General features: G+C 33.6%; 1 protein-coding gene across 1 annotated transcript; it reads left to right on the forward strand.

The window, feature by feature from the left end:
• Nucleotides 1–7,411: 7,411 nt before the first annotated feature.
• On the forward strand, nucleotides 7,412–8,476 carry LOC114372372. Its single transcript, XM_028329887.1, has 2 exons — nucleotides 7,412–7,511; nucleotides 7,911–8,476. The coding sequence occupies exons 1-2, from the start codon at nucleotides 7,412–7,414 to the stop codon at nucleotides 8,474–8,476; spliced, it is 666 nt and encodes a 221-aa protein (XP_028185688.1).
• The last annotated feature ends 7,209 nt before the right edge of the window (nucleotides 8,477–15,685 follow it).

The following is a 15,685-nucleotide window of genomic DNA, read 5'->3' on the forward strand; positions in this document are numbered from 1 at the left end:
GCAAAGGAGAAAGATGGATCCCAAGAGTGATGCAGGAATATTCCTGGGATACTCTACAAACAGCAGAGCATATAGAGTATTCAATTCCAGAACCAGAACTGTGATGGAATCCATCAATGTGGTTGTTGATGATCTAACTCCAGCAAGAAAGAAGGATGTCGAAGAAGATGTCAGAACATCTGGAGACAATGTAGCAGATGCAGCTAAAAGTGGAGAAAATGCAGAAAACTCTGATTCTGCTACAGATGAATCAAACATCAACCAACCTGACAAGAGACCCTCCATTAGAATCCAGAAGATGCACCCCAAGGAGCTGATTATAGGAGATCCAAACAGAGGAGTCACTACAAGATCAAGGGAGATTGAGATTGTCTCCAACTCGTGTTTTGTCTCCAAAATTGAGCCCAAGAATGTGAAAGAAGCACTGACTGATGAGTTCTGGATCAATGCTATGCAAGAAGAATTGGAGCAATTCAAAAGGAATGAAGTCTGGGAGCTAGTTCCGAGACCCGAGGGAACTAATGTGATTGACACCAAGTGGATCTTCAAGAACAAAACCAATGAAGAAGGTGTTATAACCAGAAACAAGGCCAGACTTGTTGCTCAAGGCTACACTCAGATTGAAGGTGTAGACTTTGATGAAACTTTTGCCCCAGTTGCTAGGCTTGAGTCCATCAGATTGTTACTTGGTGTAGCTTGCATCCTCAAATTCAAGCTGTACCAGATGGATGTGAAGAGCGCGTTTCTGAATGGATACCTGAATGAAGAAGCCTATGTGGAGCAGCCAAAGGGATTTGTAGATCCAACTCATCCAGATCATGTATACAGGCTCAAGAAGGCTCTCTATGGATTGAAGCAAGCTCCAAGAGCTTGGTATGAAAGGTTAACAGAGTTCCTGACTAAGCAAGGGTATAGGAAGGGAGGAATTGACAAGACTCTCTTTGTCAAGCAAGATGCTGATAACTTGATGATAGCACAGATATATGTTGATAACATTGTGTTCGGAGGGATGTCGAATGAGATGCTTCGACATTTTGTCCAACAGATGCAATCTGAATTCGAGATGAGTCTTGTTGGAGAGCTGACTTATTTTCTGGGACTTCAAGTGAAGCAGATGGAAGACTCCATATTCCTCTCACAAAGCAAATATGCAAAGAACATTGTCAAGAAGTTTGGGATGGAGAATGCCAGCCATAAAAGAACACCTGCACCTACTCACTTGAAGCTGTCAAAGGATGAAGCAGGCACCAGTGTTGATCAAAGTCTGTACAGAAGCATGATTGGGAGCTTACTATATTTAACAGCTAGCAGACCCGACATCACCTATGCAGTAGGTGTTTGTGCAAGATATCAAGCCAATCCTAAGATAAGTCACTTGACTCAAGTAAAGAGAATTCTGAAATATGTAAATGGCACCAGTGACTATGGGATTATGTACTGTCATTGTTCAGATTCAATGCTGGTTGGGTATTGTGATGCTGATTGGGCTGGAAGTGCAGATGACAGAAAAAGCACTTCTGGTGGATGCTTCTATTTGGGCAACAATCTTATTTCTTGGTTCAGCAAGAAGCAGAACTGTGTGTCCCTATCTACTGCAGAAGCAGAGTATATTGCAGCAGGAAGCAGCTGTTCACAACTAGTTTGGATGAAGCAGATGCTGAAGGAGTCCAATGTCGAACAAGATGTCATGACATTATACTGTGACAACTTGAGTGCTATTAATATTTCGAAAAATCCTGTGCAACACAGCAGAACCAAGCACATTGACATCAGACATCACTATATCAGAGAGCTTGTTGATGATAAAGTTATCACACTGGAGCATGTTGACACTGAGGAACAAATAGCAGATATTTTCACAAAGGCATTGGATGCAAAACAGTTTGAAAAACTGAGGGGCAAGCTGGGCATTTGTCTGCTAGAGGAATTGTAGCAACTACTGATATCTGAACGTGCCCAAACGAATCACTTAACATTAATAGCACGTTCACTACTGAATCAAAGCAAATTCGACCGTTGCTTCACACGTCCCTCTACATTCCTCATTCAAACCTATATTTTCGTGATAATCTCGTTTTCAGCATTCCACAACAGCTCTCAGAAATTTGCTAAATCATTTCAAGCGCTCTGCTTTTCCATGGCTACTTCACCAAAAGAAATTTCAGCTTCTGGTTCACCCTCTGTACCATCATCTCCGCACCAGGAACAACCTGAATTCAACATCCAACCCATACAAATAATTCCTGGTCAAGCTTCTGTCCCTGAGAAACTGGTTCCCAGAAGACAACAGGGAGTGAAGATTGCTGAAAACCCTAGCCTTGCAACAAGTCTTAGGGAAGTAGACACGGAGATGGACAAGAAAATCCGCAGTATTGTGAGTAGCATTCTGAAAGATGCTTCTGTGCCTGATGCTGAGAAAGATGTTCCAACATCCTCCGCTCCAAATGCTGAAGCCCTCCCTTCACCCAGTGAAGAGGAATCAACAGAAGAAGAGGATCAAGCCTCAGAGGAGACTCCTGCTCCACGGGCACCAGAAACTGCTCCAGGTGACCTCATTGACCTGGAAGAAGTCGAATCTGATGAAGAACCCATTGCCAACAGGTTGGCACCTGGCATTGCGGAAAGACTTCAAAACAGAAAGGGAAAAACCCCCCTTAAGAGGTCTGGACGAATCAAGACTATGGCACAGAAAAAGAGTACTCCAATCACTCCTGCCACATCCAGAAGAAGCAAGGTTGCTATCCCCTCCAAGAAAAGGAAAGAAATTTCCTCATCCGATTCTGATGATGATGTCGAACTAGATGTCTCGACATCTAAGAGGGCCAAGAAATCTGGAAGAAAGGTGCCTGGAAATGTTCCTGATGCACCATTGGACAACATCTCTTTCCACTCCATTGGCAATGTTGAAAAGTGGAAATATGTGTATCAACGCAGACTTGCGGTTGAAAGAGAACTGGGAAGAGATGCCTTGGATTGCAAGGAGACCATGGACCTCATCAAGGCTGCTGGACTACTGAAGACAGTCACCAAGTTGGGAGACTGTTATGAAGGCCTAGTCAGGGAATTCATTGTCAACATTCCCTCTGACATATCAAACAGAAAAAGTGATGATTATCAAAGAGTGTTTGTCAGAGGAAAGTGTGTTAAATTCTCCCCTGCTGTGATCAACAAATATCTGGGCAGACCTACTGATGGAGTGATAGATATTGATGTTTCTGAGCATCAGATTGCCAAGGAAATCACTGCCAAACAAGTCCAGCATTGGCCGAAGAAAGGAAAGCTGTCAGCAGGGAAGCTAAGTGTGAAGTATGCAATTCTACACAGGATTGGTGCTGCAAACTGGGTTCCCACCAATCATACTTCCACTGTTGCCACAGGTTTGGGTAAATTTCTGTATGCTGTTGGAACCAAGTCCAAATTTAATTTTGGAAACTATATTTTTGATCAAACTGTCAAGCATTCAGAATCATTTGCTGTCAAATTATCCATTGCCTTCCCTACTGTATTGTGTGGCATTATGTTGAGTCAACATCCAAATATTTTAAACTACACTGACTCTGTGATGAAGAGAGAATCTCCTCTATCCCTGCACTACAAACTGTTTGAGGGGACACATGTCCCAGACATTGTCTCGACATCAGGGAAAGCTGCTGCTTCAGGTGCTGTGTTCAAGGATGCCTTGATTGCTGAACTCAAGGACACATGCAAGGTGCTGGAAGCAACCATCAAAGCCAACACAGAGAAGAAGATGGAGCTGGAACGGCTAATCAAAAGGCTCTCAGAAAGTGGCATATATGATGGTGAAGCAGCTGAGGAAGATGGTGAAGCAGCTGAAGAAGAGGAAGAAGCAGCCGAGGAAGAAGAAGAAGCTGCTGAGGAAGAGGAAGACGCAGCAGAAGAGACAGAATCAGATGATGATTCTGAAGCCACCCCATGATCATCAGACCTTTATGTTTTTTGCTTTTACTGTTATTAGCTAAAGGGGCATGTCCCTTTGAACAGTTGATTACTACTGGTCTGTAATATTTGCACATTAATTTCATGCATCCTACTTTTGCCAAATTATGTCTAAAAAGGGGGAGTAATAGTATAATAGTATTATGCTTGCTATTATGCATGATCTTGAGCAGTAGGATACTATGTATGCAATAGTCGTATTATGCATGATTGATACGATGTATGGCAGTAGGAAACGATGTATGCATGATTCATGATTTTGAGGGGGAGTTGTATGAATATGATCTTGAGGGGGAGACTACTGCTGCTGAGGATGACTGATGTAAGCTACTAGATGCTGCAGTAAGAGCATGAAGACAGGGGGAGCAGATAGCGGATGTCACATGAGATGTCTCGACATCCTGGAAAAGACTAGTAGCTGATAGAAGATGTTGTAGTAAGCATGGAGACAGGGGGAGCAGTAGCAGAAAGCTGATGTCACGAGAGATGTCTTGACATCCTGGAGAAGACGTGTAGATTTGCAACTTGAAGAATTTCCGCTGTGCTTGATTACTCTGATAATGGAAGTTGCTGATCCCACTTGCATAACTGCTCGTACCTGCTCAGGAAGTGTCTAAGTATGTTTTAGACAAAATTTGCCAAAGGGGGAGATTGTTAGTGCTTAGCTCTACTGAGCTTTAAAAGATTGGCTAAGATTTTGTTAAAACATAAGCACTTAGACAATGAAGGAAAGCTGGAGTTGCTGCACATGATGTCCAACGTTATGTCAAGGAATAAGATCGGGCTGCACAATGCACAAGGCAAGATAAAATGTCAAATGAAGAATTGAAGTTGCAGGATCCACGATGTCGGATACAATGTCCTGACATCCTGCCCGAAAATACTGGAGTTGCTGCACAATGCATAAGTCAAGATAAAATGTCAAATGAAGAATTGAAGCTGCAGAATCCACGATGTCAGACACGATGTCCTGACATCTGGCCCGAAAATACTGGACACATAAATCTGTTACATCTTTAACAGATTATTGTGCAGTTAGCAAGAGATAAGATGATCTATCTTCTGGAACGAATTAAAAGATAATTAAAGTTCGAATTTCAAAGTAGAAGAGTTCGTTCAGGGATTAAAGATTAAAGATTAAAGATTCAAACTAAAAGATCAAAAGTTATCTTTTAGTTCTTTAACTGCAGATTTTTTCAGAAGAAGATAGATCTCCTCCAGCACAAGCCGTTGCAGCCCAGAAACGCACATTGCTATATAATCATGGAGGCTGCACGAGTTCTGTACCAAGTCCGGGATTGAAGAGTTATTTTGTGAGTTTTGGGACTTGAGTGTTTTGTGAGCCACCTTGATGGTACCCTAACATCAAGTGTTGGACCTATGTGTGTAGAGTTGATCTCTTGTGTGTAGAGTTGATCTCTAGTGTGTAGAGTTGATCTCTTTTGTTCAGAGTTGATCTCTGGTGTGTCTTTGACTTAATTGTAAACACGGGAGTGTGAGTGAGAGGGAGTGAGCGGAGGTTCTCATATCTAAGAGTGGCTCTTAGGTAGAGATCGCACGGGTAGTGGTTAGGTGAGAAGGTTGTAAACAGGGGCTGTTAGACCTTGAACTAACACTATTGAGAGTGGATTTCCTCCCTGGCTTGGTAGCCCCCAGATGTAGGTGAGGTTGCACCGAACTGGGTTAACAATCCTCTTGTGTTATTTACTTGTTTAATCTGTTCATACGGACGCATCTAATCTGCATGTTCTGAAGCGTGATGTCGTGACATCCGGTACGACATCTGTCCCCTGGTATCAGAATTTCAATTCAAGTTAATTAATTGTATCTATAACCTCTTATGAACAACGTAAAAATTTATTTATTTTATTAATTAAAGTTAAAAATATCAATTTAAGTTATCTATAACCTCTGTAATATAAATAACTAATTAGCAGTAAGATGACCTACAACTGTGGGAATAATGTCAAACTTAGAAAAGAAATAAATATACGTGTTTCCATTATTGCACGAAAACTCCATAGGATGCTTCATGACTACTTTTATCCAAATACACCAAAGTACAACCATGAAGCAGTTGATACGTATATATTATTGCAAGTTTGAAATCGTGTAAACATGTTTGATGACTACTTTTATTCTATTCATGCATGTGCAATCTTCACGGTTGTAAATTATTGGAGAAAGTTATTCCCTTGATTGTTGTTTTCTGCTTTTTACTGTTGCAACGTGAGTGAACTACACTGCATCACTGCATTAACGTGAGTGAAGCAATACTGTACATGCTGCATGAATAATACACTGCGCATGCTGTTTTCAAGGACCTCTTTTTTGCTTTTTTTGTTGTTTTCTTTGTTGCACAAGTGAACTAATGGCCTTTCAATTTTCTGGTTTTTCTTTGTTGTTTATTTTCTGCTTTTTACTTTGCAGTACCACTTCACTATTAATTCATGAGACAATTGTTGAATTGTTGAAGTCGTGGAATACCACACGACTTCACTATTCATGCAATCCGTGGTTTCTTATAATTAAGTAGTTTGCATGCTGAAAATAATTAATTAGTTTTAAATTTTTAATTTCACTTAATTATTATTAATTTATGGTTTAGTGTTAAATTAATTTTGGTAAATTATTATTTTGTGTTTTAGAATATTAGTGTTTAATTATTATTAATTTACCATTTAGTTAGATAAATTATTATAGATGATAAATTAATTTTGTTAAATTATTATTTTATGTTTTTAAATAAAATTTGCTTTCACTAAAATCTCTTAATAAATAAATTATTATTTTATGTGTATTCCAATCTATATTATGATAGTGTATCTTTGCATTGCTAACTTGAAGTATTCACATGTGCATCTCATCATGAGTTCGTGCGGCCAAATTTGATAAAAGCATGATGCACAAATTGCACTTGCAAAGATGCTCTTGTCAGGATTGATTACAATGAATAAAACAACGAAAAATCTTATATTTTTAGAGAATTGAAATTTATTTAAATAAAATGTTTTTGCACTCTAATTCTAAGATCACATTGAAGTGAAATACGATAGTCATACATTTCATTTTTTTTTCTTTTGTCTTTGTAAAAAAAAAGTAGTAGTAGACTATTTTTTGGGGGGATTAGGATATTCGATATTACCTAATTTCATTTTTTCTTCTTCAAGCATACGAGTAAAGACGACCAACAAGTAGCATGAACTATTCAACAAACACTATTTACTCCCGTGAAACTTATAAAAGGAGGGTTCATTTTCACTTCGGTGCATATGTTGCATCCAAACAATCAGTTGGTCATGTGTTTTGACGTGTTTCTTAGAGTCATACTGGCATAATTTTTTTAGTGCTACATATACGAAAAAGGTATTTAAAAAGGTTTTTTTTTTTTTTTTTTTTTTACGTTACATACAATCCAATGATTCCTTACTAATCAATAATTTATTTTTTATAGATGGCTACTGAAGAACCCATAATAAGAGATAATGTTAGCGACTTCAGTGATGACGAGCAACAACATGATTTTGACGAACATGGTGAACCAAGCAATCAAAGTGAGTTATCTTCATATTTTGAAACTATTAGTAGCCAACTTTTTGAAAATCAAGAGTACTCAAATCCTTATAAAAGGACAACAAGTGTTAGTACAAATGACATTTATGAAGGGTTGACATTTGAAACAAAACAAGGAGCTGTGAATGCCATTAAACAATTCCATTTTATGCATTCATTTAATTTTGATGTGATCGAGAACAAAAGTGACAAATACGTTGTCATGTGTAATCAATATGGTAATGGATGTTATTGGAGGGCGAGAGTATCATTCAGCAAAATACGCAAAAGGTGGGAGTTGAGGAAATTAAACGGTATTCACACATGCACAAATTCTACCATATCACAAGATCATGTTAGGTTAGATTCTTTTGTAATTGCCCATAATATTGTTCATTTAGTGAAAACAGATCCGGGTATCGAAATCAAATCCTTGATTGCAGACATGCATCAACGGTTTGGTAACACTGTTTCATACAAAAAAGCATGGATAGCTAAACAAAAAGCTCTTGAAATGACATTTGGAAGTTGGGAACAATCATACAGTTACCTGCCTATATGGTTTACAACTGCTCAACACTTTATACCAAGTACCATAGTAAAGTACAAAACTTTATCTTCAATGGAGGAAGGTGACGATGACCCTCCTAGGGTGATTCTTAATCATGTATTTTGGGCATTTAATCCATGCATTGAAGGCTTCAAATATTGCAAGCCACTTGTGCAAGTAGATGGGACATTTTTAACTGGAAAATACCATGGTACTTTATTGATTGTCATTGAACAAGATGGTAGTAGGAACAATTTTCCACTTGCTTTTGCAATTGTTGAGAGCGAGACTAAAGAAGCTTGGATGTGGTTCTTGCATTATTTGCAAAGATATGTTACTCCACAACCAAATTTGTGTATTATATCAGACAGGGGAACCGATTTGCTAGCAGCTTTACAATCCGAACGCGTTGGCTGAAATGGACCAGATGTTTCGTCTGTGTATTGCATTTGCCACATTGCATCAATTTTCAACAAACAGTTTAAAAATGTTGACTTAAAAAAACAAGTCATCAATATGAGTATGTTTCTTCCTATTTCATGCATCATATTCTTGCTTTATTACATGTTCACTAAATTTATTACTCATTGTTTTATCTTTTCACACAGGGTATGAGATAAGGAAACCACGATTTGAGGCTAAGTTGCTCGTTATGCGAGCATAGTTTTCACAAGCAGCATATTGGTTGGATCAAATTCTTAAGAGTAAATGGACTCAGGCCTACGATGAAGGAAAACGATATGACCATATGACTACCAACCTTGCCAAATGTATGAATTCTATTTTGAAAGGAGCCCGAGCATTATCTATTGCTGCCTTAGTCAATGAAACATTTAATAAAATAAATGATTCATTTGTCACTAACGGTATCAAAATCATGAATATGGTAAAGGCAGGGCATAGGTTCTCTGAAGATGTATATGTCATGATGCAAGAAAATCAACACATTGTTACCTCGCATTATGTTCGCATGTATGTTCGAGAAACAGGGGAGTTTGAGGTTCAAGAAATTGCAAATACACGACTTGGTCGACGAGTAATGGCATGCACTGTCAAATTGAATGAATGGTCGTGTGATTATGGACAATTTCAAACACTTCGACTACCTTGCTCGCATGCAATTGCAGCATGCGCTTTTTCCAATTTAAGTTATGATGAGTTTGTTGACCCTGTATACAAGTTGGAAAATATTTTCAAAGTTTATCAACATCATTTTCATTCCCTTGAAAGTGAAGACACATGGCCTCAATATTTAGGTCCGCATTTTATGTCTGATCCTTCGAAACGGCGATAGACATCAGGCAAGCTGGCCACTACTCGAATACATAATAAGATGGATGAATCAATTTCAAATAGGCCTAAGAAATGCTCATTATGTAGAACTGAAGGACATAATCAGACCAACTGTCCATACAAACAAGTACATGACTAAAATAACTTGTAATTTTTATGTTTTTCTTTCATTTGTATTGTGCATTTTATATTAATGTATTAATTATGTTGTTTTTAATTTTTATTGATAGATTATTTAAACTTTAAATAAAAAACATTTAAAGTAAACTATATAAAAATATATATAACATGTTTTAAATAATAAAACATTAAAATAAAATAATAACATATCAAATAAAATCACAAAAAATATACTAATAAAATCAACTTAATATTATTTATTACATATTTAAATATATTTTTTAAATTTTCATTTAAAATAAAAATAAAATCGTAAACAATATTAAATTAAAAAAAACAGATTTACAAAAAGAAAATAGATGAACAAAATAAAAAGGTGTCTGCAAATAGCAAAACAATATTTTAAAAAAAAGGAAATAGGTTTACGACTTTGAAATCGTAAACCTTTTAAAAAATTAAAAATATAAAATAGGCTTTACAACTTTAAAGTCGTGTAAAATATTACGACTTTCATTTTTTTTTTAAAAATATGACTTTAAAGTCCTAAAAGAAATTAGATTTACACTCGTAAATATTTTTACAACTTAAATTAAAAAATAAAAAAATAATAAGTCGTAACAGGTGTTACAACTTCTAACTTAGAAGTCGTAACACCTGTTACGACTTATCCATTTTTGGGTAAATTTTTAAAATATACCCCCGATTGGAAAATTGAAGATTTTTTTACCCTTGATGGGTAAAAAAGCCGACAAGAGCAGACAACCAGACCCAAGGCTTTGTTTGGTTCCAGAAAGAAAGGAAGAGAAAGTGAAATGGTTTTAAAATTGTTTGGTAAGAGAGAGAAAAAAGTTTTAAAATTCTATATACTACTATTACCTTGTGTTTGGATTAAAAATTTCAAAATTTAAGGAATTTAAAATGCCTTGAATTTGAATTGCTTTGATTTTAATTTTTTTCATTTTTTAAATACTTTTTTTGGATAAATCAATTTAAATTTCTTCCATTTTAAATTCTTTGTTTGGATAGGGCAATTCAATTTCCTCCATATGCAAAATTTCAATTTTATATTTTAAGTAGATGAAATTTTAATATTAAACTTTATAGAAAATAAACACAATCTAATTTTGAAATATTAATTAAAAAATATTTTCAATTTTTAATAATTTATAAATATAAAATATTGATAATTTTAACTAGGATTGTTTTGCCTTACCACAACTAGTGATAACCGACATCAACCAAGGCTATTTTTCGGTCGATATCAAATAGGATTTTTATGTCAAAGTATGTCGTGAATATTTGTCAGCTAACGTCAGCCGGAGCTATTTTTTGGCTAACGTTGATTGAGTCTATTTTTTAGCCGATGTTGGCTAGATTTTTTTTACCAACGTTTACTAGGGTTTTTTTGGCCGACACCAGCTAGGGTCTTTTCGAACGACATTGACCAAGACTATTTTTATCCAACGTCGGCCTAAAAAATCCTAGTAGACGTTGACAAAAAAATCTACCCAATATCGGCTAAAAAATAGCTTAGTCGATGCCGACCAATAGAACCTACCCGATGTCGGCCGAAAAACATCATTGGCCAACATTGGCCGAAAAATCCCTAGTCGAAGTTGGTTAAAAAAATAGCCCTGATTAATGTCGGACAAAAATCCTTACCCAACATTGGATATAAAATAGTCTTGGCTGATGTTGGCTAAAAAATAGCTCTGACCGATGTCGACCGAAAAAACTTTAGTGGATGTCGACTAAAAATAGTCATGCCCGATGTTGGTCAAAAATACCTAGGTGGTGTTAGCAGAAAAAAGCCTAGCCAACATCAACTAAAAAACCTAGCTAATGTGGTTAAGAAATAGCTCTGGCTGATGTCAGCAAAAAAATTCTAACTGACGTCGGCTAAGAAAATCTAGTTGACATCAGTCAAAACACCCTTGCTAACATCGGCTAAAAAATAACCTTAACTGATATTGGCTAAAAATAGTTTTGGCTAATGTTGGCTGGAAAAACCTAGTTGACGTCAGCTGAAAAACCCTAAGAAATGTTTACTCAAAAGTTAGTCATGATCAATGTCAATAGAAAAAATCTAGTCAATGTTGGCAAAAAAAAAAATCATTGGTCAACATCAACTGAAAAAACTTGGATGACAACAACCAAAAAAATCCTTGGCCGACGTTAGCAAAAATTTCCCATGAGTGATGTCAGTGAGAAGATAACCCTAACCAACATCATCTAAAAAAAATCTTAGCCGATATCGACAAAAAATAGCTTTGGTTGACATCATACAAAAAAATTCTGACCGAAAAAACCTCGGCCAACGTCAGTGAAAAACAACTTATGTCGGTATCGGCCGTAAAAACTTTGGTTACCCGTAGTTTTGAATGTTGAGCGAAAAAGAGTCGCGAGCACGAACTTGAGTTAGAGTGAGCATTTCCGAAAAAAGAATTTCAAATTCTATATTTTTTGAGAGAATTTGAAATTCCACTATTTTAGTGAATCAAAATGATTCATAAAAATACCAGAAATTAAATCTCATTTCAAATACTCTATCCAAACAAGCTATTTTATCATGAATCATTTTAAATTCCTTGAAAAAAAATGAATTCATCTGCTAAATTACTCCATCCAAACAGAGGGTTAGAGTATTAGGATGGCTGGGCTGGGGGAATATGTAAGTAACATTATCAAATATCAAGACAAGACTCATAAGAGTAGTCACACAGAGAAGGGGTGGGGGAACATGTACAACAGTAGCACTATCAAATTACTTAAACTTCTCGTCACTAGGTCAACGGTTCTATTCCCCTTAAAAAGGTCAATGGTTCTAATATAGTAAAAAATTAATACTATTAATTTTTTTATTATGACTTTTAATAAAATTATTGTTAAAATTAACAAATTTATTATATATGAGAATGTATTTTAAGATATTGCAATAATATCTTAAAAGTTACATAAAATATGATATGTGATTGAATAATAATGTATAACTTTTATATTATAAGTACATAATCATTGATATTTAATTTTAATTAATAATGTTATAAATTTAAATTTTATTCTAAAAATACTCATAAAATTAATTAATTTAAGGGATAATTATATTGAACGACATTACTAATCATTCAATAAATATTTTTTTCAAATGAATATGAGTTATATTCAAGGTTATCAAACTTGAGAGTCAGAGTTTATGTAGACTCGTAAGAGTTACATAGGCTGGACTCGTGAACTCAACTTATAGATTCATAAGAGTCTACTCCATATAAATAATAATAACAAAATATCTATAAATAACATAACAATTAAGCATTTCAACAATATAATAAAGTAAAATAGTTAATCATATATTTCACAATACTTAAATAACCAAGTTTAGTAATTCATCACTACTACATAATAACTTGCATATGTTATAGTAGTAGTAGATTATTCCTAGTGAAGGTTTGATATTATTAGATAACAGGGGTTTAATGTTATTAAATGTGATTTTTTTATTCGAGAATAACACACTAAATAAAAATATGTTGAACACTAAATAGATATAAACACAACCCATAATAACTTACATTTTGATATAATTTTTTTAACTTGTTGACTCGATGGTAAACTCGAGAGTCTATCGAATTTACTTAAAGTTTATAGAATCTACATAGAGTCTATTGGGAAGAGAGTTTACACACGAGTCAACTCACAGAGTAAGTGGACTCATAGACGCGTAAGAGTTAGCGAGTTAACTCGAGAGTTTGATAATCATAGTTATATTGTTAATAGTCTAAACATTTACTTGTATGAGAAATGAATTAATATCTCATTAATAGGATTAATAATAATAATTAAGAGTATAAAAAAATTAACAATTAATGTTGTATAATTTTTTATAATTAAGAAAAATATTTTATTTATTTTTATATAAGGATTGAAGGTAGTACTACTAATTAGATTAAAGTTTAATGCTTATGTACAGATAATGTAAAATAATTTTGCATTGTCATCCAATTAAAAATAATCGTTTGAATTATTTTAAGATAATTATTTTAAAAATTAACAAAATTACTATATATGTTGAGTTGTTATTGGATGACTATGTAAAACTTCTTACCCTTTTTCTCATTAAATCAATTATTTTAATTCTCATAAAGTATTTAGAAATATCTTATACACGAGATAAGATACATAGAGTCGACTGGGAGGAGAGTTTACACACGAGTCAACTTACAGAGTAAGTGAACTCATAGACGCGTAAGAGTTAGCGAGTTAACTCGATAGTTTGATAATCATAGTTATATTGTTAATAGTCTAAACATTTACTTGTATGAGAAATGAATTAATATCTCATTAATAGGATTAATAATAATAATTAAAAGTATAAAAAAATTAACAATTAATGTTGTATAATTTTTTATAATTAAGAAAAATATTTTATTTATTTTTATATAAGGATTGAAGGTAGTACTACTAATTAGATTAAAGTTTAATATTTATGTACGGATAATGTAAAATAATTTTGCATTGTCATCCAATTAAAATCATCGTTTGAATTATTTTAAGATAATTATTTTAAAAATTAATAAACTTACTATACATGTTGAGTTGTTATTGGATGACTATGTAAAACTTTTTACCCTTTTTCTCGTTAAATCAATTATTTTTAATTCTCATAAAGTATTTAGAAATATCTTATACACGAGATAAGATACTTCTATAATATAAAATTTCTTGACAAAAATATTGGTCTTCAATCTTGAAGTTTGAATCTGCCCCAAGAAAAGTCTAGGTTCATGTCAATAATTCAAACGTGTTTTCAAACAACTTTTGTTAGCAATTTCCGCCACAAACGTTTAATGTTATATAGTACTTACATTACATCATATGCTTTTGGCCGGTTCCATATTACCATCCATCCGAGATGATGAGAAAAAACTAACTACATGCATATTAATAATTGGAAACCTCATTGTTTCTTTTTATTCTATTAATAAATTAATAAAGAAAAATTAATCAGTTGGACCCACCCTTGCCGCCAGCACAGTGACACGTGTAACTTGATCTAACATTAAATTTTTATTTGTTTCATTTTTTTATCGATAAAAATTAAATGCAGTATTATAAAATTTACAACGCACACTCTCAATCAATTTCATTTAGATCTTCTTGATTTTTTAATTGTTTTATTGTTTGTATGAAAATGAGTACTTTTGTGTAAAAAAAGCATATAGTAGTAAAACTCCTTTTCTTTAACACTTTTTTATTATGATGTTGGTTGATAGTGTTTATTGATTTTATCGATCCGTTTGAGAACTTGATTAATGATTTTTAATAAGATTTTTTCTTCTTAGTTATATTTTTTTTTTATCAAAAAGATTTAAATTCAAAATTTTATTTGGAGATTGAATCCAATATCACTTAAAGGAATGACTTATTAATCTTTTTCTTTATCATTTAACACAATTATACTTGAACTAGAAAAAAATATGTTAATTAATTCAAGCATGTGTACAATTATAATTTACATAAAGTTTGTCTTTCAGTGATTTTATTATTGAAATTTACTATTAATTTACTAATAATTTATTTTTATAATATTTTAAAAAATATATCAATCACTTTACCTCAAAATTAACTTTAGGCAGAAATATTTTTTAAAATTAATCTGATTTAAAATCAATTTTATAAAATTTCACCTAAAGACAGATTTTAGGTAAATGTGGTGATGTGCATCATTATCTTGTAATTGAATTGATGCTATATGTATAATATACGTTTCAAAAAGAGACAATCTTTCTTAATCTAATTAAAATCGCTACAAGTCATAAAACTATTAGAAATTAATTAAATTGTGTCCATAAGAGACATTTACTTTAAAAAAATGATGAGTGTAATTCAGTTAATAATAGTATATATTAAACTTGAAATATGATTTAAGTTAAATCGAGACTAAGATTGTAAATATATTGAAGATCCTACAAAAAGAAAAAAAAAATATAACAAGCATGGTTAAAAAAAAAAAAATGTCTTATGAGAAACGAAAAATGGGTGGTAAAGTCGTAGTGGCAACCTCAATGAAGGAATAATAATAAAAAAAAAAAAACAGGGTGAAGTTTTCCCCCACACGTCTCCACTTACCTTAACATATTCCTTTATTAATTATTAAATGTAGATTTCTTCGTGGGTCCCATTTTCTATTTTCCTTAACTGGTCAATTCAACACCA

This window comes from Glycine soja, chromosome 2 (genome assembly GCF_004193775.1).
Source record: "Glycine soja cultivar W05 chromosome 2, ASM419377v2, whole genome shotgun sequence".
Taxonomy (NCBI): Eukaryota; Viridiplantae; Streptophyta; class Magnoliopsida; order Fabales; family Fabaceae; genus Glycine; species Glycine soja.

What these genes read in the sequence shown, in the direction of transcription:
- LOC114372372 (XM_028329887.1), top strand. Translation starts at nt 7,412, where the DNA reads ATGGCTACTGAAGAACCCATAATAAGAGATAATGTTAGCGACTTCAGT. An exon ending in TGGTGAACCAAGCAATCAAA is followed by an intron (nt 7,512 to 7,910) that starts GTGAGTTATCTT and finishes TTGTTCATTTAG; the next exon opens with TGAAAACAGATCCGGGTATC.